Source organism: Mytilus trossulus, chromosome 9 (assembly GCF_036588685.1).
Source record: "Mytilus trossulus isolate FHL-02 chromosome 9, PNRI_Mtr1.1.1.hap1, whole genome shotgun sequence".
Classification (NCBI taxonomy): Eukaryota; Metazoa; Mollusca; class Bivalvia; order Mytilida; family Mytilidae; genus Mytilus; species Mytilus trossulus.
Window position 1 is genome coordinate 10,251,487 of NC_086381.1, and position 25,079 is coordinate 10,276,565.

A 25,079-nucleotide genomic window follows, 5' to 3' on the forward strand; every position below is an offset into this window, starting at 1 on the left:
TCTTACCATCGTGCATTTTGTATTACTTTTAGTCCTTCTTGGTTTAAACGAAAGTTTTTATGGTTTTCGATTTCAAATATTTTGGCATAACTGAAGAAACATGATTGTCAAAATACTGGTGCAGTCAATTTCGTACTCTTTAATGATATTACAGTTACTGTCATTACCCTCTTAGCTTTTAGTCTCCAGCTTCCTATTGTTTTGTGTTTAGGTTATATGATGTTTGTTGATTCCCCCATGTCACCTTACTCATCGTATGTCCATTAGTTTGATGTGTAAATTTGTGCTTTTATATTTTGCCAATTGATTAGGGACTTTCTCTTTTGAAATTCCTCATAGTTCAGTATTTTGGGGATTTTACTTTTTATCGTTTAATTTTTAATCGGAAAATTGTGTTTCTAGTTCGAAAAGTTGATGTGTTGTCCTCTACTGTATTTATTATGCGATGATTTCTCATTTAGTTACTGTGCTACTAAACAAATGTGACCTCTTGTTAGAAGTGTGTTATTCAAATACTTATCTTTTGAACTGTTTGTTGATGAGATAATTGATCATGTTGATATATATTACATTATCACAACAAGCAGAATTACTCTTCAAAAATAATAAGTTATACAGATCATCAATCTATCCAAAATGTATACGCATGTAATTATTCTTTTTTCACTGCATGTTAATTTTCTGAAATGTTTGAGAGATTATACACTTGACATGGGATGTGATGCATACATATAATTGCAAACTGGTCAGTATAATTTAGTAATGTAGTCCTTTCTCGTCTATTCAAACCAAAACAATCAGAACCTTTAAACGCTGAAAATAGAAATGCTGTCCAGTTCAGTTACATATAAAGGAATTGATGCAACCAACCTCAGCATTTTTGGTATTCTTGTTTTTCGTTTTTGCTTAGATCTATGTAATTTTATGTGAAGTGTATGCATTCCTTGTTGTTTTTCTTTTTCTTGTGTTGTTGTTTGTTTTGATTTTATCAACATTTTTCTTTTCCCTGGGTTTAACGCTTCTAAAGTTAGTATGTCAAAGGTTAATATTAACTATATATCGGACTAATTGGAATCCGGCACCAATCAGTTGTTACGAAAGTAACAATATTTGGCAATTTAATATTATCTCAATGATGTGGAAAAGTCAAGTATTTGTGGGGTGAATTGGGTAGTGTCAAGCCATTAGTTATGAGTTATTTGCTCTATTGATAAAAAAAACCTTCTTACAATTCCTGACTACGTAATTCTAACTTCTGTTAGAATTGGGGCTCTTGTTAATTATTATTTTTTGTATTTTCTAAACATTGCTGTTAGCACTGTTTCTTTATATGTTTTTTCCTTCTGATCATAATGTTAGCATTCCTTCTTCAAATATGAGATTTACACCACACCTTCCCATTTGTGTTTTGCATCTAAGACATTCCCTCGAGTATCGAGATCATGCAGATCAAATAACCAGTACAGTTCTGGTGATTAGTTCCCAAATTGTCTGACATTTAATGTGATTGCATTCTCTTTGTACATCCCGACGTTATCCTTTTCAAGGGTTTTTTAGTTGTATATACTGTCAACCTGAACAAAGAGATTTTAAAAACAAAATGAAGCAAATAGTCCGTAGAAGTATCCTCTATATTTAAAATACTTTGAGTAAATAATTGGCTAATTATTACAAACTTATTTTACAAAATCACAGTAATGTTAATTGTAAAACTTCAAACAGTGTCGAGGGAAAACATGCTTTAACATTTATTGTTAGATTTGTTACGTAAGGAATGGTTTTCTCAGAATATAACCGTGCATTCATAGCAATCAAATGATTAACTACCGTGCTTAACTTTGCAGGGGATGTATTAGATTACTAGATCACTGATTCATAAAATGTATTTCTCTTTTAATTATTCAATATCCTATTCTATATAACTTATCACAGTACACAGGATATGTAATATTTCAAAGCATTTTATCTCAATTCTTTTGTCAATAATCAGTCATGTGATTTGTGTTTCAGTAAAACATTTTGACAGACTAAGTGATGAAAATATACCCATAGCGATGATTAGCTAATTTGACAACTTACAAGCTTTGCATTTTATTGTACGAAAGTTTATCCATCGGACACGACAATAAAGCACAGTGGTATGACTTAAACCCTAAATGACGTAGAAGTCACCTGCAATAGGTCAATGCACGACCTTCAGCAACGACCAAAACGTATTGTTTGAAGAGAAACAGACAGTGGGTAGTAAAACAAACAGTTAATTTTGATATAAGAACATGTGGTATGAGTGCTGATGAGGCAACTCTCCACCCAAGTAAAAATTTTGAAAGTAAACCAGTATAGGTCATAGTACGGCCTATAACACGGAACCTTGGCTAACACCGAACAGCGAGCTATAAAGGGTCCTGGAATGAGTATGGAAGATAGCTATATATACTGTATCTTACATTAATTTGTAGGATCCTTTACTATAGATAATTTAGCTGATCTGTAACAATAACATCTTCATGCCTTATATATCATGTACTGTAGTACGCCGCTAGATTAAAACTGACGTGGAAAGGTAACATATGGCCACCGAAAGCTCTTTTTTTGAGAGCCCAGGTGGTCATGTGGTCTAGCGGGACGGCTGCAGTGCAGGCGATTTGGTGTCACGATATCACAGTAGCATGGGTTCGAATCCGTCCGAATGGGACTCTTGTGGTTTTGTACAAAATTCAATTCTGTCATAACAAAATCATTTTTGTCTTACAAAACTATGTGCTACAGACTTGTTTTGTGAGAACTTCAATTTTGTGATGACAAAATTCATTTGTGTAGACAAAATTCATTTTTGTCATGACAAAATTCATTTTTGTAGACAAAATTCATATTTGTCATGACAAAAGTCAATTTTGTCTTAAAGATATGCAAATATAAACATATTTGCATACAAAATTGACTTTTGTTACCTGATATGGAAATTAAATCACAAAAGTCAATTGTGTACGGTAAGATTCAATTTTGTGAGACAAAATTGACTTTTGTGAAACAAAATTAACTTTTGTTACACAAAATTGACTTTTGTGAGTCAAAATTGACTTTTGTGAGACAAAATTGACTTTTGTGAGACAAAATTGACTTTTGTGAGACAAAATTGACTTTTGTGAGACAAAATTGACTTTTGTGAGACAAAATTCAATTTTGTCATTTTTGTTGAGACAAAATTCAATTTCGTCATTTTTGTTGAGACAAAATTCAATTTTGTCATTTTTGTTTAGACAAAAGTCAATTTTGTTAATTTTGTTGAGACAAAAGTCAATTTTGTAAATTTTGTTGAGACAAAAGTCAATTTTGTTAATTTTGTTGAGACAAAAGTCAATTTTGTCAATTTTGTTGAGACAAAAGTCAATTTTGTCAATTTTGTTGAGACAAAAGTCAATTTTGTGACGACAAAATTCATTTTTGTGATGACAAAATTCAATTTTGTAACAACAAAATTGACTTTTATGAGACAAAATTGACTTTCATGAGACAAAATTGACTTTCGTGAGACAAAAATCAATTTTGTTGAGACAAAAATCAATTTTGTTGAGACAAAATTCAATTTTGTTAATTTTGTTGACACAAAATTCAATTTTTTTAATTTTGATGAGACAAAATTCAATTTTGTCAATTTTGTTGAGACAAAATTCAATTTTGTTAATTTTGTTGAGACAAAATTCAATTTTGTTAATTTAGTTGAGACAAAATTCAATTTTGTCAATTTTGTTGAGACAAAAGTCAATTTTGTCAATTTTGTCAATTTTGTCTCACAAAAGTCAATTTTGTGTAACAAAAGTCAATTTTGTGTAACAAAAGTCAATTTTGTGTAACAAAAGTCAATTTTGTGTAACAAAAGTAATTTTTGTGTAACAAAAGTCAATTTTGTATGCAAATTAGTTCACAGAAACCAAACTAAACTAATTTAAATACAAAATTGACTTTTGTCGCTCAATTTTCAAATTAGGTAACAAAAGTCAAGTCTGTGTAACAAAAATGAATTTTGTCATGACAAAAGTGACTTTTGTCCGCTGATAGATAATTTTGTATGACAAAATTTCAAATTTGTAGTATGATACAAATTTTGTTAAACTGAACTCATTTTTGTTGAACAAAAGTCACTTTTGTCCGTACAAAATTGAATTTTGAGTACAAAACCACAAGAGTCCCATTCGGCGCCCCGTACTTAGAACGTCATCTCATAATTTGTTTGTTGAAGTAGGCCGTTATCATGGAATAAATAGGTTAGATAGAAATTGTACTCTTTGTACTTTGAATATCACTGAAGATGAATTCCATTTTGTTTTACAATGTGAAAGCTGTAGAGACTTGAGGAGACAGTTTATCAAACCTTATTATTATAGACGTCCATCGTCGTTCAAATTAGTGCAACTTCTCAGCATTGAAAATGTAAAAGATTTGAGTAATTTGTGAAAATTCTTGTTTAATGCACTTAATCATAGGACCAAACTGTTATTGGTCAATACTTGATATTTATTTGGTTCTCTGATGTATTATGTCATGTTGTGTAACTGTTATAGAAATGTATTTGTATTTATTACACTGATAAGCATAATGTGCTTTAAGTAATAAAGAATTGATTAATTGATGTCATGGCCTTTCGCGGCTTACTATAGGTATTTATTTGTCATGCCATGGTCTTTTACAGTTTACTATAGGTATGCGTTAGACACGTCAGGGCCTTTCACACCTACTATAGGTATGTGGTTGTCATGTCATGGCATTTTACAGTTTACTATATGTATCATTGGTTTGTCATGTCATGGTCTTTTACAGTTTTTTTACTCAGAGGCATTATATATAGTCCCCGAGGGTATCATCAGCTCAGTAGTCAGTATTTCGGTACTGACATGATTAAACAAACTTTTCTAAAATTGTCCGTTTATAAATTTATAAATTATTAAGAAACTAAGGTTTCAACTCCCTCAGGCAAAGTTGGCTTTAGATGAATTTGGCTATTGATTTTAGGTATTTTTGACATACAGCTCTTCAACGGTTTCGGTACTTATACATCTTCGGATTTCAAATGTTTGGCTTTGAGCGTTCCTGATGAAGGTAAATCCAGAAAAGCGCTTCGGACGCAAGAAATTAATAACGTGTTGTTTTCAATATGTTATCCACAAAAGATTGTTAAATACTACTAACGACTCAAAAATATGACAATTTGAACATAACTTTCCGAAACGTTCAGTATATTTATAGACACTTGACCAAATAATTATAAAATCAGTTTAGTTTTTCCAATAGGGCACCATCAAATCAAGTATGGTGAAATGTTCATTATCAGAGGCGGATTCAGGGCGGGGGGGGGCAGGGGGCCCGGGCCACCCTTTTGTGAGAAACATTTGGTTGATTACATAGGAAATCACTGAATCATGGCTGGAGCTGGCCCCCTTTTAGGGCAGCCAGTGGGGGCCCACGTATAAAAATTTCTGGATCCGCCACTGATTATGGATCGAAATAATTTGTCAGGGAAACTGGAAAGCTGACTTCCAGACATATATCTTGATATAATTGTAATTAAGGAAAGTTGAATCTGTGGCAACACGGTTGAAACCTGCATGCACTTCTACATCCTGTTAATTATAAAAAGAAGATGTTGTATGACTGCTAATAAGACAACTTTCCACAAAAGACCAAATGACACAGAAAATAACTACTGTAGGTCACCATATGGCCTTCAACAATGAGCAGAACCCATACATATTGCACATTGTGCAAATTTGTCATAATGCACTTAGATTTAAATCTGCAAGGCCAACACGATGAATGTATTTTCCAAATGTATCATATTTCCAATATTGATCAAACCAATTCAACCAAAGAACACATCATCTCAAATGGTCTTTTTAAAAAATTAACAGACATAATTAATAAAAGAACTCATAAAATACTGATAACTAATTTTATTATGATTATCTTTTCTGATAAATATCATATCAACAAATTATATATCTATATTACAATGTTAACTATATACAATTCAAACAATAAAAAGTTAAGAAGATCAGTATAAACTGTAACTGAAATTTATAAATTACAAAAATGTTTAATCCCAACTCTCCCCCTAACCTGGAACATTGGTATAAGAGTACAACATAATAATGAACTATAAAATCAGTTGAAAAAGTCTTTTTTTTTACAACTTTAATGAGAAATACAAAGAATCTCAAACAAAATTGCTGATTTTTTCGTGCACTTTTGAGCAAGGTCCTTATTCAGAACGACAATCATGTTTAATATCCAACTGGTTACAAGATGTGAATCAAAAATCAATCAATTTTGCTTATATAAAGACACCTAGTTACACAAAGGAAAAAAATAAGAAAAATTTAATTCAGTCTGATGAAAATATATATTTTTCATTGATATCAGTTAAAACAAAAATACATTTATATACAGGTGATATATTCAAAATATTTTTCTATTGTATACATAGTAAATGATGGCCATATGGTTTGTCAACAGACTTAAATTTTAATGTATGCATAACCTGTAGGTAATTCTAACAAAATAATTCAAAACTAATTTTAGGGTTTCAAATTAAATCATCTGTCGAAAGCTGAAAAGCAAATGATGAAAAGACAAACAGACGACAGACTCAAAGTGATAATATATCTCACATGGCATTTCATAACTTATTTTGTAACATGATGAGAATTTGTTTCATATATATAAATATCAATACTAATGTTAACGAGGCCGGGATAAGGTACCAGTAATTGATGTTTTGAACTAACAAATGTAAAGATTTCAATAAAATATTTAAACCTTATCAATGTAATAAGTTCTTAAATAAGTTCTTAGTGGATACCACATAAAGACGTGATTGATAACTGTATAACAATGTAATTAGTTCTTAGTAAGTTCTTAGTAAATACCACACATGTTGCAATAAGACAGTATCCCAACAAAACAAAAACAAGAAATATAGGGATGTGTAATGTTTACAAACATATAACGAAATACATATATAATGTAGAACATGAGCCAAATAAAGCAAAATTAAATGTATAACACCAGTAAAATATGTAAACTTTAATCATGTTAATATAAGCATCAAATCGCATCAAGTAAAGAAATGTGACTTTAGAGAACAATGAATTATAAAAACACGAATAAGTAATAATAGAATTACAATGGTAACTAAGTGTGGGACAGTTTTATTCATTGGGATTGATAACAAAATATTTTACTGCATCTTAAATGTTTCTTCAATTCCTGGTCATAAAATTAAGAATGTTCATCTAGTACTAATCGTCTAGACCATTTAGAACCAGAGTTAAGAAGAAAGTTTGTCCTCCTTCTTTGTGTGATTTGTTAACATTATTACTATAGATGTATGTCCATTATCTGTTGCGATGTTTAAAGGGGATTTTCCATCTTGTCTTATTATCTGTGTATCTGCTCTTTTTTCTAACAATAAACGTACAATATCCTCATTTCCTACTTCACATGCATAAAATAATGGTGTAGTTCCATCTTCTTTTGTCCGGTTGATGTCAGCATTGTGGTTCAGAAGACAAAGGACCATATCTATCTCACCCATAAAACAGGCAATGTGCAACGGGGTAGAACCAGCGAATACACCAAATGCATAATCTACTGGCATCTTACTGACATAATCTTTTAGATGTGAAAATGTATTCTCTACCAGGCGTTCAAATAATTCTTGTTTTACTTTGTCCAATGTTATATTTGGATGATAATATAATGTATCTGTCATAGACTGTTTACTAAGGATACAGATATTACAGTCAGCATTGTTCTCTAATAGTAACTTTGTTATCTCTAGGTTTCCATTTTTTGCACTGAAATATGAAGCATTACCACCATCAAATGTCTGTACATTAATGTTCGATTTATGTTTATTTAATAGCTGGACTATACTAGTGTAGTTACGGATATATGCACTGATCAGTGGTGTTAAACCATCCTTGCTACATAGATCAACATTAGGACTCCTCTCTAACAGTAACTTAACTATATCAGTATATCCCTGAATACTTGCCATTATCAGAGGACTCCAGCCATCCTTATCACATATATCAACATTAGGATTCCTCTCTAACAGTAACTTCACTATATCAGTATGTCCATTCTGACTTGCCAGTAACAGTCCAGAAACCCCATCATCTCTACATTGATCCACATCCACATCATTATGTAACAACCACTGTACCATATCAGTATAACCATCATAAGAAGTATCTACCAGTGGAGTAGTACCTGATCCACAGCTATCATTTGGTCTCACGGTATCCTTGGTACTGGCTAATGCTACTTGTTGTGGTTTGTCTAGTTGTAGTAGGTACTGTAATAACTGTTGTCTGAATGAATATACTTTCATGTTATTGTTACTGAATACAACCAACACATTACCTGCTGACCAGTCTTGTATAAACCTTTCTAAATAGGATTCTAAATAATCATCTGGTATTTCAATAATGAAGTCTATATTACTGTTCTTGTCATCTGGTGCCTTCTGCCAGATAAAACGTTCATGTACTAAATCACTATCACCATGATCTATCAAACATGAAATCATTGTCTGACCAAAGTAATGAGCAAGGAAGTCAAATAGTTTATCATGTAGAGTTCTATAAATACCGTTCTGTTTACATATAAATGTACCATCCAGAGTTTCAATAGCCTCTTTAAGTTTTGCTTTCGATGTACCTCGGTTTAATTTACAAGCCTCACATGTGTCTTCTATAATATTTCGTTGTTCATTTGTAACTTTACCATGGAACCATTTCTCTTTCAGTTGATTATTAAAGAGAACACATAAAGCAAGACTACATATTTTATAGTTCCCGTCATCACCGTGCTCACTTAACCTGTCTAGCTCACGTGTATAGACATCAAAAGGGTTTTTGAAATACTCTTTGACATCTACATCGTCTTTTTCGTGATATAAGGAACATAAGAGTGGGAAAAAATCACATTTAAAAGATAAATCATGAATATCTGTCATGCTTGTACCTATATAAGTTTTTGCTATATTTGTTTTCTCTACAGATGTAAGACATAACTTATCTGATATTAAATTACATTGACAGGATTTAAAAGGCGATAATATATTAAACTTATCATCTTTATAGACTTGTAATCTACAAGCTACAATAATCTTACAAAATTTGTCTGCAATAATAGTATTTATCACAGGTAACAGTTGTTTCCAGTTATCTATCTGTTGTTGATTTGCCGTGAAATTTCCACAAATATCATCTACAATGAAGACTGTCTGTTTACCAGGCTGATAATAAGTTTTAATGTCGGCTGGTAATTCTACTGGTATTATATTGTATCCTTCCTTCTTCAAAACAAGTGCTGTGTGTCTTGCAATGAATGATTTTCCAACTCCTGATGGCGCAGTTAATGTCAAGCAACTGTTGTCCTGTAAACGTTCCATGACGTAATCACTGGCTCTTGTAGACACGAACATCTTATCTTTCTTTTCCCAGTCTTCTATTTGTTTTTTTATCAGCTCTGAAAAATATATAAAACGAAGCTAACTAAAAATAAAAAAAAACTTTCTATTCATATGAATTATTCATAATCATTTAAAACAGAAATTCAATGGTGGAATAAGTCTATGGTGTAAGTTGTTTCACATTTTGTTATGTCAAAACCATTCATACCTTACTATACATATTATACAGTATCGTGGTACTCATTGTTGAAGGCTAGATGCTGACCTGTGGTTGTATACCTGTTTGTTATTTTGTCGATATTTGTCTCATTGGACATCATATTCCATCTCCTTGATTTGATACAACCTAAATTGATAATACCCCCTCAAAATATATACTTAATAGCAAGACACTAACATATTGTCTTTGTAAACCAAAGATCAGTACTGTTACAGGCGGGCGAGTAGGGGTCAAGTGTACTTTTAATTCCGTATGATTGCTTATTGATAGTGTTCCGTTACTTTGTCTTGTTTTGAGTGTAGTTTGTTGACTCCAGCATAATCATATATAAATGAAGAATCCAGCGTAAAAGTATGACTTTTATTCTTGTCCAGTAGGCATGTATATGTGTATCTCAAATTAGACAATAAATAACACATGCAAATATCAGCAATAACATAGTATAACCATAAATTGTAATAGTAGGATGCTGGCCTTCCGAACCCCAGATGTAACTTATAAATACAGATTAACAAGACTTTATCCTATCCATACAATAATGAGAGAATGAAATATACGTATTTCATTAAATTACGATATAAGAAAGTTGTCAACGTGGTGGGACATCGTATCTTTACATCTTTAATAATTTGTATAATTTGCCAAAAACTGCTATTAGAAATAATAAACATTGAACTGGTTCCTCATCTTGTCTTAATATGAAGCCACTTCCTGTTGAAGACCTGCTTAAGCGGGAATATTTATAAAAGCGATATTTGGTTCCTAGACGTCCTTATGTGAGCTTTTAGTTAAATATTCCAAAAGATGTAAAAAGATAAATAAAGGCTTGAAATGCTATCAAATAGCTTAAGGTGAAATAGCTGTATATCGAAATGCATCCTGTACCTAAATAGCTTGCTAGACTTTAAGGGTTTGTTTGGTTTATTGTACTGCTCTGCTTGATAGCCAGATACGATATGCCAAAGTACTAGTGCGACGCCGTATTTATACTTGACGGTGAAATACATCCGCGACTCACAGAACTGAAAATCTACTATAACTTTGAAATAATAAGGAAAACTCTGGCTCATGTCCCAAAATGTCGTTATAAATACATAAAATCGCGAAAGTTTGCCTTTAATTCCAATAAATAAGTGACATAATAAATATAAACCTTAAAATTCCATACTCGTAGCCTTATCACCTTTGTTACTATATGACGTCATTGAAATCACAAAATAGTTCCTTAACGGCGCTACACAAAAACGTACTTAACGTAATTATTTCCTATTATTAAATATCCTACACAGTAAAAGGAAGGCCAGCAAGTAATTTAATCATATCTTAATAATACTTTTATGTATTATTATAACTTTATAAAGAAGTACCGTTACCCGGAAGTGACCATTCGTTGGAATGGCAACTTCCAATATACGTAAACAAGCACTCGCCACGATGGAATTTAAGGGAAAACTACCCAAAAGATGTGTCAAATAACACTGAGACTGAATGGATAGGTAACGACAAACATGTTTTACAAACCCATTATCCCCTGAAAGTGTGAATTTAATGTAGACCCGTGAAAATCGTGATCAAAGTGCCTGTTCACTGACAGTTGAATTTTACCGCTATGTCAACTTGATAAGTTGATAGACGTTTTGTTAAATGTTATGTTATTTAACGAAATTGGTACTAATTATAAAAATATGCAATTTGATCTCCCCAAATTGAGTTTGCCAAAGTTGTCTTAGTGTATGAAAATCATCTAAGACCATTACTTTTCAGGTTTTCAGATATTGATCCCAATAAAATTTAGAAATATAAAATGTGTTGTTTCTTTGAGATTATTATCAATGCCCATTTATAACAGTACTATAAAAATATAACTAATTGTGAAATCATTTAAAAGAACATTAAAATACATGATTTTGGGTTCTTCTTAAGTATTTGATCTTGAGTTTAATGGTACGTCATCCATCATGGTGTGGACTCATTGTGGTTAGGTGGTGAACCATTTTACTAAATATGAAAAGCCAAACAAAAACAAAAGTTCCTTAAAAATCAACTAATTTGACCATTAGGTTAAAGATTAAGGTCACATAAAGGTCATAACACAACACCGTCATATAATGATACAGTTATACAACTTCATACAAAGTGTAAAAAAAGTTTTGGCGAGGACAAAGTTGTTTTATTGGCCTACTTATTCAATATGCACAATTCATTTCAGGTAAGCGATAATGGTAGATTTTTACTCAATTCCTCTGCCCATATGTCAAACTTGCATATATGTATGATGTCTTGTTTTGAAGCTGATACATTTGCACATGTGTGGTCAAATTTTCGGGGTCCAAAGTGAGATTTATTTATCAGTAATTTAGCATACCCTAAAAAGCCCTTGTGATGCAGCTTCTGTTGGAAACAAATCCTTTTTTTTCAAACAATAACAATGAATAAGTTATTTTGAAATCTACTACTTGGAATACATTTAATAACTCTCTAGGTTTTAAAAATTTATTGAATGATGCTCTGCTCTTTGAAAAAGCACAAACATGACCAATGGTTAAGCTCAGTCACTTGTAAACATTGAAACGTATCCAATATCACTGCAAAGATTTTTTATTTACTTTCTATATTTGAGTACATCAATGTTAGGTGAATAAAGAATAATGACCCTACTGAGATCTGACTATGCACACACTTTTACATGTGTATGCCAAGGTTACATGTCCCTTATAGGTTAGCATAGATTCTGTTACGAAAAAAAAACTAGAATAAAAAAATCTAACCAAAATTTGATAACAAGAGTTTAAAGGATGAACTGTCTTGCCTGCGAAACTGATCACAATTGAAATTCTGCTGAAAGTCTTTAAAATAAATATTTTAAAACAAGTATCACATTAACATGACATTATCAAGAATGTATGTAAATGAGGCCAAGTTCAGACGAATCCTGCCAGACAGACATCTTTAAATGATTCCATACGAACATTAGTTGATCGATTGCTTATTACAACTGAGACACAAACCTAACCATGAAAACTTGACATTGACACATGAAACTTGAAAATGAGGTCAAGGTGAGATAAACCGTGTCTCGTGGACATGTATACCTAAAAAGGATTGTATATACCAAATAGAGTGATATTAATACTCTTAATAATAGAAACAGGAGTGCACACACTGAAATGTCTCGCCTTTGTTACTTTCCACTGAACTCATGTTGAAAGTCTGTAATATGAAGGGTTTACTGCTAGTATCTTTTCATCTTACCATTAACAATGTAATATGAAAATGAGGTCACGGTCATATGGCTCATGCCAGACAGATATTCATACATTAGAATCATTCTATACACTAAATATAGTGGTCATATTGCTAAAAGTACCACAGAAACTGATCAAACCACATAATTTTAACACTGACCAATAAAGCATGAAAATGAAAATGAGGTCAAGGTCATATAAACTCTAGCTGTCAGACAGCCATGTTCACCTTACAATCATTCTAGACACCAACAACAGTTAACCTTTTGCTTTTAGTAATTTATACATTGACATAATTACGAAAACTTATCATTTATCACAGAACCTTGAAAATGAGATCAGGCCTCACGGTCATAAAACTTTCAAGCATGATTTTTGTACTCAGACTCGAAAATCAGCCAATCAAATTGCTGGATTTCCTGTTTCGAGCATGATTTTTGTGCTACGAACACTGAGCAAAGTTTTATGCCTTCAAGGCCAGGTCATATGAACCATTCCAGACAGATATGTACACCTCAAGATTGTTCTATTCACTAAATGTAACTGACCTATTGCTAATAATATCTGAGAAATAAACCAAACCACACAAACTTAAAATTGTCCTTGATCCATAGAATAAGGACGAGGTCAGGGGAACCCTACATGACGGACATTTATACGTTGCGAGAACACATATACCAAATATAGTTATCCCAAGACTCTTAATAAGTGAGTATTTCACTCAATAAGAAAACTGTAAATCTTTTTCTCAAGCAGCCACGCAACCATAACTAGAGGCTCTAAAGAGCCTGTGTCGCTCACCTTGGTCTATGTGAATATAAAACAAAGGAAGCAGATGGATTCATCACAAAATTGTGTTTTGATGATGGTGATGCGTTTGTACATCTCACTTTACTGAACATTCTTGCTGCTTACAATTATCTCTATCTATAATGAACTTGGCCCAGTAGTTTCAGTCGAAAATTGTTAAAAAATTACTGTAAAGGACAATAACTCCTTAGGGGGTCAATTGACCATTTCATTGATGTTGACTTATTTGTGAATCTTACTTTGCTGAACATTATTGCTGTTTACAGTTTATCTCTATCTATAATAGTATTCAAGATAATAACCAAAAACAGCAAAATTTCCTTAAAAATACCAATTCAGGTGCAGCAACCCAATATCGGGTTGTCCGATTCATCGGATAATTTCAGGGTAGATAGATCTTGACCTGATAACCAATTTAACTTCTTGTCAGATTTTCTCTAAATGCTTTGGTTTTTGAGTTAAAAGGCAACCAGATGCTCCGCAGGGCGTAGCTTTATACGACCGCAGAGGTTGAACCCTGAACGGTTGGGACAAGTATGGACACAACATTCAAGCTGGATTCAGCTCTAAATTTGGATTGTGATTAAAAAGTTGACACAGCATAGGTTTCTGACACAGAATGAATGTGTTCTAATGAACTTAAAATTTTTGTTTTCTCTTAGAGCAATTCACTATGCTGTTGAATATTAATCCTCTCAAAAAAATGTTTGAAGAAATTTTCTTTTTATTTATGAAATTTCAAATGAGAAAAATTGAACCCAATTTTTTTAATCACATCCCCCTTTCCCTTATTCCAAAACTAATCTCAATTAAAATTTCTAATGGAGTTTGCAACAATAACTACTCATTTAAATACATCATAAAATATTAAGATGTAAAAAAACTGCTTGTTATCACTGAATGGTAAAGATTATTTTAATTTATCAGTTGGAAGCAAAAAGTGAACATACATTGTATATTGTATATAACAAAGATTTAAGTTGATTCTGGACAAAGAAAGATAACTCCAATTAAAAAAAAATCTTGCTATTGCACAATATTTTGCAATTAGATATTTCTTCCTTACTATTCTGGACAAAGAAAGATAACTCTAATTAAAAATAAAATTTGCTATTTCACAATATTGTGCAATTAGATATTTCTTGCCATTGTGCAATACTTTGCTATTGCACAATACTTAATATAATAATTTTAGATCCTGATTTGGACCAACTTGAAAACTGGGCCCATAATCAAAAATCTAAGTACATGTTTGGATTCAGCATATCAAAGAACCCCAAGATTTCAATTTTTGTTAAAATCAAACTAAGTTTAATTTTGGACCCTTTGGACTTTAGTGTAGACCAATTTGAAAACAGGATCAAAAATGAAGAATCTACATACACAGTTAGATTTGGCACATCAAAGCACCCCATTAATTCAATTTTTTATGAAATCAAACAAAGTTTAATTTTGGACCCTGATTTGGACCAACTTGAAAACTGGGCCAAAAATCAAGAATCTAAGTACATTTTTAGATTCAGCATATCAAAGAACCCAACCAATTCATTTTTTGTCAAAATCAAACTTAGTTTAATTTTGGACCCTGATTTGGACCAACTTGAAAACTGGGCCAATAATCAAGAATCTAAGTACATTTTTAGATTCAGCATATCAAAGAACCCAACCAATTCATTTTTTGTCAAAATCAAACTTAGTTTAATTTTGGACCCTTTGGACCTTAATGTAGACCAATAAGAAAACGGGACCAAAAGTTAAGAATCTACATACACAGTTAGATTTGGCATATCAAAGAACCCCGATTATTCAATTTTGATGAAATCAAACAAAGTTTAATTTTGGACCCTTTGGGCCCCTTATTCCTAAACTGTTGGGACCAAAACTCCCAAAATCAATACCAACCTTCCTTTTATGGTCATAAACCTTGTGTTTAAATTTCATAGATTTCTATTTACTTAAACTAAAGTTATAGTGCGAAAACCAAGAAAATGCTTATTTGGGCCCTTTTTGGCCCCTAATTCCTAAAAGGTTGGGACCAAAACTCCCAAAATCAATACCAACCTTTCTTTTGTGGTCATAAACCTCGTGTTAAAATTTCATAGATTTCTATTCACTTTTACTAAAGTTAGAGTGCGAAAACTAAAAGTATTCGGACGACGACGACGACGCCAACGTGATAGCAATATACGATGAAATTTTTTTCAAATTTTGCGGTCGTATAAAAACTGCTATTTACCCTTATGTTCTATTTTTAGCAGTGGCGGCCATCTTGGTTGAATGGCCGGGTCACCGGACACATTTCTTAAACTAAATACCCCAAAAATGATTGTGGCCAAGTTTGGATTAATTTAGCCCAGTAGTTTCAGAGGAGAAGATTTTTGTAAAAGATTACTAAGATTTACAAAAAATGGTTAAAAATTGACTATAAAGGGCAATAACTCTTAAAGGGGTCAACTGACCATTTCGGTCATGTTGACTTATTTGTAAATCTGACTTTGCTGAACATTATTGCTGACCCTTTGGGCCAGGTGAGCTAATCAAAGAGCAGAATGCTCGGAGGGATACGATTGCCATAGTTTTCATTGACACATGTATAGCAGTTCTGCCAAATTTTCATTTAGCAAATGCGTGAGATTTGGTCAAAATTTAAAAGATCAAAGAGAAAAAAATACATCCAAGGATACTTCCGCCAAAAAGCATGAAAATGTGTGAGTCTCATGCATTTGCGTGAGTCTCAAGCATTTTTGGCAACCCTGGTACAGCTGGATAGTATTATTTTCAAAACTAATGCAACTGCACATCATAATGTAATAATATGAATAGTCACTCAACTATTGTGTTTTATTGAATTATAGTTATCCCGTACCATTGTAAACTCGTACCACTAAAAAAAAAACTTGTACCAATGCAAACTCGTACCACTGCTAACCCGTACCAACTTATTTAAATGCATTTAAAATGTGTTAAATGATGAATATACATGATATACATTACTTTCACTCAATACCTCTTAAGTCTGTAAAATGTATATGATTTGAAAGTACAATGACCAATTTGTAGCTAATGTTCCTTGTCTATTGGATAGAAAATACTTTGGCAGAGGTAGATTATTTAAGTATTAAATTTAACAGTTTCACCCGAAGAAAATATTCTGATTTTCCGTGTTGTTAAAAACAAGCATATAAGTCCATGGAAATTTCACACATGAAGATTATGAGAAGAACATTACAGGAAAGTTGTTTATTTTCAATCCTTTTGCTTGTTTTTACCTTTTAAATCAAGACAATCATAAGAATCTGAGATGTTGCTGAATGTTTAGAATAAAATGAATGACGTGAGGGAATGTAGCATGAGTCCACGGTAAAAGTCTACAGATTGCTTGAAAGCAATCATCCCAAAAATGAGGTATGAAGTATCCAGGTCTTTTACATTCTAAAATATGAAACTTTAAACTAATAGTTTATGCCGTAGATCCCACATGATTTGCATAGCCAAGTCTCCCATACTGCGACTTTCTTCACAGACGAGACAAAAATCAGGTGTGGGTGTATCAACCGAGTGTGTATTATGCTTGTGGTTAGTTTAAATTAAAATTTTGTTTGTAATGAAGAATATAGTCTATGTTTCAGTCACTTAACCAAGAAAATGAGATCAAGAACAACACACAGTATACTAAGATAAGTACAATGTACCTTTGATGTTCGATGGTATTGGATCTTTCACAATTTCCATAACTTTTGAGTGTTCTGTTTGTAAAGTGTTATGGGATGTCTGTAAATTAGTGTGGGAAGTCTGTAACTCTCTAAGATTTTCTGTTACTCTAGAGTGTTCCATTCCCAAATTATCCACTGTAAGTTTCAGTTCTTTCATCTCTACCAGTGATTGTTTGATTTCCAACATTATTTCCTGATTAGACTGGTCTAAGATTTTTACCTTTAAGTCTTGGCACTCTTTGTACAGTATTTGACCTCCCAGTCGCCTAACAGCCTATAAATAAATAGTTCAATATCTAATAATTTTGTATGCTTCAAAACATTATTCTTTATCGTGTCTATGTACAATAGTCATTTTTAATTCATTTGATAGGACCTTGCTTGTAAATCAAGATTGGTAGGAATTGCTGTTTACACAAGTATAAAGTTGTACAACGAATCATAGCCTCCATTATAAAGTGTTTTTTGAGCTGTGATTCAAAGGGCAAGATATGGTGTAATTGTGGTATACATATATATTAAAATATATATGTAAAAAAAGTCAAAGTCCTATAACTCCCAACAAATGAGAGTTGCACCAACATGGTGGTATAATATGTTCAACTTCCCATGATGGCAAACCTAATCCTATCAAGTTTGAGAGCTTGTTGTCGGAGCTTGCTGTCAAACAATATCAAAGAGGAGTATTGAAATTAGTAGAGTCAATATCAATATCAACAAGGTGTCATTCAGTCAGTGTATAACAATGGTAAAAAAAGGGTCAAAGTCCCATATATAACTCCTATAAAATGATCTATAATCAACATGTCGGTATAATATGTACAGCTTCACATAGGGAACTACAAATCCTGCCAAGTTTAAAAGCTGTCTGTCAAACTGTATCGTAGGAATACCATTAATTAGTTATTAGCAATAGGCTACACAAGATGTCAGTGTATAACAATAGTCTTATAAAATGCTCCACTGGGCGCATCTTGATACGACCACAGAGGACGAAACCTGAACAGTTGGGGCAAGTATGGACACAACATTCAATATTCAGCTCTGAATTTGAATTGTGATTAAATATTTGACACAGCATAGGTTTCTGACACAGAATGAATGTGGTCTAAAAAAAATTTTTTAATTTACCTATTATGGTCCAATATCCAAAATCTAACTACATGATTAGATTCAGCATATCAAAGAATCCCAAGAATTTAATTTTTGATGAAATAAAACAAAGGAGTAGGTCCAGTAAGACCCCTTTTTGGCCCCAAAATACTAGTTTAGCAGTTTTACAAAATCGGTAAAATGTAAACTTTTAGTTTTTCACTGGACAGTCGAATTCTTCTGCTACATAAATATGGGATGTTTTTGACAATACAATGCACATATATCGGGTACTAGCACCATTAAGTCATGCTAAGTTACTGAAATTTTCATAATTCTAGCATTTTAGTTAAATTTTAGACGGTTTTCGTGTTAAACGGAAGTGGCCGCATTCGTGTTCATCCTTAATATTGAAATGCAAGTTGTATTTTATGATACCGGTAATACATAACATATTTAAAGGTTGAGGATGAACACGGATGTGGCCACTTTCATTTTTGACAAAAAACATCTGAAAAGTGACATTTTTCGGCATATTTGGTAGATTTTTCATATTTGAGCTTGAATCGGATCGTTTTTAATGAATAAATCAGTTAAAATCTTTCACATTTACTTATTGAATCAAATGAAATAGACACTTAAGTGTTTAAAAAAGTGGTCAAAATCTTTCGTCAGATGAACCGTTAGTTTGAGGCCAAATTCGGTCCTTACCGAACCTACTCCTTTCAATTTTGAACTTTCTTTACCTCAATGTGGAGCATTTTGATAACTGGGCCCAAAAATCAAAAATCTAAATACATGTTTAGATTCAGTATATCAAAGAACCCCAATATATAAACTTTTGTTAAAATGAAACTAAGTTCAATTTTAGACCCTTTGTACCTAAGTGTAGACCAATTTGAAAATGGGACAATACTGTACGTGCAATTGAATATTTCTTGCTATCGCGCAATACTGTGCAATTGAAAATTTCTTGCTTTTGTGGAATACTGTGCACTTGAAGTTTTCTTGCTACTGCACAAAACTGTGCAATTGAAGATTTCTTGCTATAAGGCAATGCTAGGCAATTGAAAATTTCTTGCTATTGCACAACACTTAATTTAATAATTTTAAGATCCTGTTTGGTGTGTAACTCCTGTCATATCATTATTATTTGCTTTTGAATATAAATAAGAAAAAAACAGCTTAAAATGGAAAATTTTAAAGAAAAAAAAAAGAGAAAAAAAAATCTCCCCCCAATTTTTTGAACCCCATTCATGATTCACCACCCCAAACTTAATCCCAACCTTCCCTTTGTGGTATGGTAACTTGCAGTACAATTTCAGAGAGAACCATACACTTGAACACAAGTTATTGTCTGGAAACTAGAAAAATGCTTGTTTTTTGCCCCTTTTTGCCCACTAATTCCTAAAATTTTGAGGCAACTACCCCCAAATTCCATCCCAGTGTTCCGTTTGTGATATGGAACCTTGTGGTACAATGTCAGAGGGATCCATACACTAACACAAGTTATTGTCTGGATGTTACAAAAATGTTTATTTTTGGCCCCTTTTTGCTTAACTGTTGGTACCATAACCCCCAAAATCAATCCCAGCCTTCCTTTTGTTGTATTTAACCTTATGGTGAAATTTCATAAAATCCATCAGTTAAACTTAAGTTATAGTGCGAAAACCAGTGTGTCTTCGGACGACAACGACTACGACGATGACGACAACGACGACGCCAACATCCATACCAATATACGAGGGCAAATTTTTTTTTTGCGGTCGTATAAAAATAGTCAAAGTTCAATAACTCCTATTAAAATCATCCTATCAACATGTCGGTATAATATGGCCAACTACACATAACGGCAAACAATCCTACCAATCATGAAAGTTTTTTGCTGAATAGTCGCACAGGAGTACTGTTCACAATGAGTCATTGTGTTACAGTTGTCTAAAAAGGTCAAAGTCCAGGTCCCAAAACTCACATAAAAAAATCAAATCAAACAGACAGTACAATATGGAATATAATGACCAATAATCCTACTAAGTAAAGCAAGCTATCTGTCAAACGGTCTCTGAGTATTGTGAATTGATGGCTGGACAGACAGTAGGTCCAAGGACACAGTTATCGTCCTTTGGTTACGAATATAGTCCCTAGTGTAAACAGTGTATAACTTGCATGTTTTATTTGATACGATTTCCCAATTTATTTCTTGATATTAAATGCATGAAATATTAATTAGGGGGATGTAATTACATGTCAAAACAATTTTGGTGCTGAATCTTTATGTTAAGTAGTAAATTGGTCCAGTTCTAAAAGGTCAAATTTTATCACGTCTGAAGCTATCAAATTGAATTTCACACCCCCTTAACACAGAATTGTCAATATTTTGAGTTAGAGCTGGTAGAAGTTTCTATAATTTTGATATTAATTGTCTCACTGGTAGTACAGTACTACACTGTAAAAATCTTTTTGAGAAAGAGCAGGTGCGATTTTTTTAATTTGAATTATTGTCTAAAAGAAATGCACTACGAAATAACTGTGTTATCGGGCCAGTATAGTATACTGTGAAAGTACTTTAATTCGTGGGTATCAATTTTCGTGGCTTGAGCAATATTTACATGTTCGTGGGTTTTTTAATTCGTGGATTTTAGTTTTCTAAAAAAATAAAAAAAAAAAAATTAAAGCCTTTAGAAACGAAGGTTACAAATGTCTTGAATGGTGGATATTGCAAAGTAAACATTGACCCCTGTAAACTGAAGTGATAACACTAATTTATTAACCCATGATAAAGTGATCAACAGATTAAAGACCATCAAATGTGTTAATTAGGCCAAAAATTTGTCACCTAAAGAAAATAGAAACATAAAAAAATGCCTTTTTCAACTGATTTTTATAGTTCGTTCTTATGTTGTACTGTTATACCACTGTCCCAGGTTGGGGGGAGAGTTGGGATCCCGCTAACATGTTATACCCCGCCACATTATTTATGTATGTGCCTGTCCCAAGTCAGGAGCCTGTAATTCAGTGGTGGTCGTTTGTTTATGTGTTCCATATTTGTTTTTCGTTAATTTTTTTTACATAAATAAGGTCGTTAGTTTTCTCGCTTGAATTGTTTTACATTGTCTTATCAGGGCCTTTTATGGCTGACTTTATGCGGTATGGGCTTTGCTCATTGTTGAAGGCCGTACGGTGACCTATAATTGTTAATGTTTGTGTCATGTTGGTCTTTTGTGGATAGTTGTCTCATTGGCAATCATACCACATCTTCTTTTTTATATAAACGTATCTTAAATTTTGAAATAAATCTTATCAAAATCAAGCCCAGCATGAAATTATTATTTCCCATATGTACAAGCACTGTGAGAATATGAAATGAATACTTTATCATACTAGCATATCAATACCAGAAATCTGACTTTCATCGATCACAAATATTTTTTATGAGAATTAAAAGATCAAAAGTTGTAGAGTTTAGGTTATTAAAGATTAAATGAGTTTAATAAGGTTGTAGTTTTGTGACTGCTATTAAAGTAATTTCAGATTTGGCGTTATTCAATATATTCGCAAGACAATAGCAGTACTGTAGTCAAACGTACCGACGGGGATCTTTCCATGTCTTGATTTGGACAATGGTTGTTTTATTTCGTTGGACACTTCAATTCGTGGCTAAAGTCATCCGCGAAAATCATGAAAAATTGGTACACCACGAATAAAAGTACTTTCATAGTAGTCAAGGAAATATGATAACAAATAATCCTACCAAGTATGCAAGTTATCTGTCAAACGGTCTCTGAGTATTGTAAATGGATGGACGGACAGACAGTTACAGTATGGTCAAGAGAATATGATAACAAATAATTTTAACAGTCGTATAAAAACACTGAAATGTTCTAATCAAAGCACCAAAGGCGCTGTAGGCAGTTAATTAAAAAAAAAAGCAGAGGCAAACTTGGCAGAAGTTAAGACGAATATTGTTGGAAAATTGGTGAAAATATTATCTCGGCTATTTTTCAAGTATTTAATAATGTGTGTACCCTAAAGTTTTCACTATCCAATCCTGCCACTTTCAAAAGTTTATTTTAATAATTAATGTCTGCGATTACTATGATTCAAATACTGTACACTGTCCCATGTAAGGGGAGAGTTTGTGCCTGTCCATATTGAGGTGTTGCTGTATATCATATCCATTTTTCATAATTGTTTTGTACAGAAAAAAGGCTATTTTAGTTTTATTGTTTTACATTTGTAATTTCCTGGTCTTTTAAAGCTTACTATGCAGTATACATATAGGTTTTGCGAAAATTGGCGATTGATATATGATATTCTACATTTTACTGAAGAAAATAATATTCCAGGAATTCTCCTGCTGATTGATTTTGAGAAGGCATTCGATTCCATATCTTGGTCATTTCTTTATAATACATTAAGATATTTTAATTTTGGTGAATCTGTTATATCCTGGGTTAAAACCTTCTATAACAATGTAACAGCTGCGGTGACACAAAACTGCTGTCTATCAGAATTCTTCACTATAGAGAGAGGCTGTAGACAGGGAGATCCTTTATCCCCTTATATTTTCTTGCTATGTGCAGAAATATTAGGCATTTTGGTAAGAAATAGTAAGGAGATAAAGGGTATTACTATAGATGATACAGAGTTTGTACTTTCTTAATATGCAGATGATACATCCTTGATATTAGATGGCTCGCCAGAATCGCACGATGCATCTCTTCGTGTTCTCCAATTGTATGCTGAAATCTCTGGACTTAAGATAAATATAGAAAAAAACAAGTGTTATTTGGATAGGTAGCAAAAAACATAGTCAGGATCAAATTTGTGTAAAGTGGGGATTGAAATGGGGCGCCAGTACATTTAAACTACTTGGAATTACTTTTTCAGTCGACCTAGATAGAATGATTAATTTAAATTATAGGCCAGTTTTAGATAATATAGACAACACTTTGAAAAAATGGTCAAAACAGTATCTCACCCCCTTTGGAAAGATTACCATTTTAAAAACTTTGATCATAGCTAAATTAAATCATCTGTTTCTATCTATCCCTAGTCCAGATGAGAATATGTGGTTTAAAAATGCTAAATTTAAAAGCATTTATACAGAGACTAAAACTTACATGGGTGAGACGTTTGTATAATTCGAATTCAAAGTGGGTGAGATTAGTCTCTATTGTGGAGCAAATAAATCTTATTGAAATAAATTATATTGGGCCTATTACAAGGTCATCAAATAATAAATTTTGGCAAGAAGTTTTTGATGCTTGGAAAACCCTTAATCAAATTAGAAAACCAAGATGTATTGATGCAATTCTATCTTATTCTTTATAGGAGGTAGAAAACTTTAAAATTGGTGGTTCAAGAGTCTACTATAAAAACTGGGCAAATGCGGGAATTTGGACAGTGAAAGATTTGTTAGATGACCAGGGCAAAGTTATGTCATTTCAAAATTTCCAACAATTATATCAATTTAGGCCAAATATTTTACATTATTATGGAATAGCACACTCGCTTAATGAGTGGTTAAACACGATAAATATTGAAGTAAACGAGAGAAAAAATCATGCAATACTACCTTTTAACATAAGTATCTTTTTTGAATCAAAAAAAGGTTCAAAGGACATGTACAACATATTGAATGAAAAATATATTACATTTGCTGCAAAGGAAAAATGGGAGAACCATCTTAATATGACTGGTATTAACTGGAAAAAAATACACACTTCGTGTACAAAATATAGTAAAAACACTACGCTTAGCTGGTTCCAATATAGAATTATCCATAGAATTTTGGGAACTAATTCACTACTTTACAAGATGAAAATAAATAGTAACAACATGTGTACATTTTGTAAAGAAGGACCAGAGACCATAGAACATTTATTTTGGAGCTGTCCGATGGTCGCCAGTCTCTGGCATGCACTAAACATTTGGATTTTTGAAATGACAAATATTGAACTGCCTTTGAATATTATGATTATTTTATTTGGTATCTTAGAAAATGTTATATTGAATTTTGTTAAAAATAAGATTATTCTTTTTTCAAAATACTACATTTACCGAACAAAACTACAAGAAGTTTTGCCAAATTTAAATGTTTTAAAAAACTATTTAAAGGAACACTTGAATTGAGAAAAATACATTTCATTTAAAAACCTCTCTGTAGGAGAATATAACAAATACTGGAGTCCCTGGGCCCCTATCATAGAATAAATAATAAATGTTAAAATTTGATTGAAACACCACAAATATGCATATCGCAAGAACAAGTAAGACTTCAATGTTATATGATATTTATTTATTTTCAAGCTACTATTGCACCATCATATATATTCAATTGTTGTTTTATTATCTAATACTAAATGCCATTCTGTACACCTTTGTTCATACATGTTGTGCTAGTCTATCTCTTACAATACAGAAAATTCATTATAAAAAAAAAAGAATAATAATTTCAATAATACGGTCCAGCAATGGTGTATGGTTTAATTCAACTATATTCAATAGTATGAATATAC

General features: G+C 32.3%; 1 protein-coding gene across 1 annotated transcript in view; it reads right to left on the reverse strand.

The window, feature by feature from the left end:
* Positions 1–5,941: 5,941 nt before the first annotated feature.
* The window catches only part of LOC134685097 (uncharacterized), a 41,207-nt gene continuing 22,069 nt past the window's right edge, over positions 5,942–25,079 (reverse strand). Inside the window, exons 3-4 of the mRNA XM_063544530.1 lie at positions 17,446–17,740; positions 5,942–9,534 (exon numbers count right to left, since the gene is read on the reverse strand). Of these exons, the coding sequence (XP_063400600.1) occupies positions 7,325–9,534; positions 17,446–17,740 (2,505 nt within the window). The 3' untranslated portion in view covers positions 5,942–7,324. The remainder of the gene's footprint in view (positions 9,535–17,445; positions 17,741–25,079) is intronic.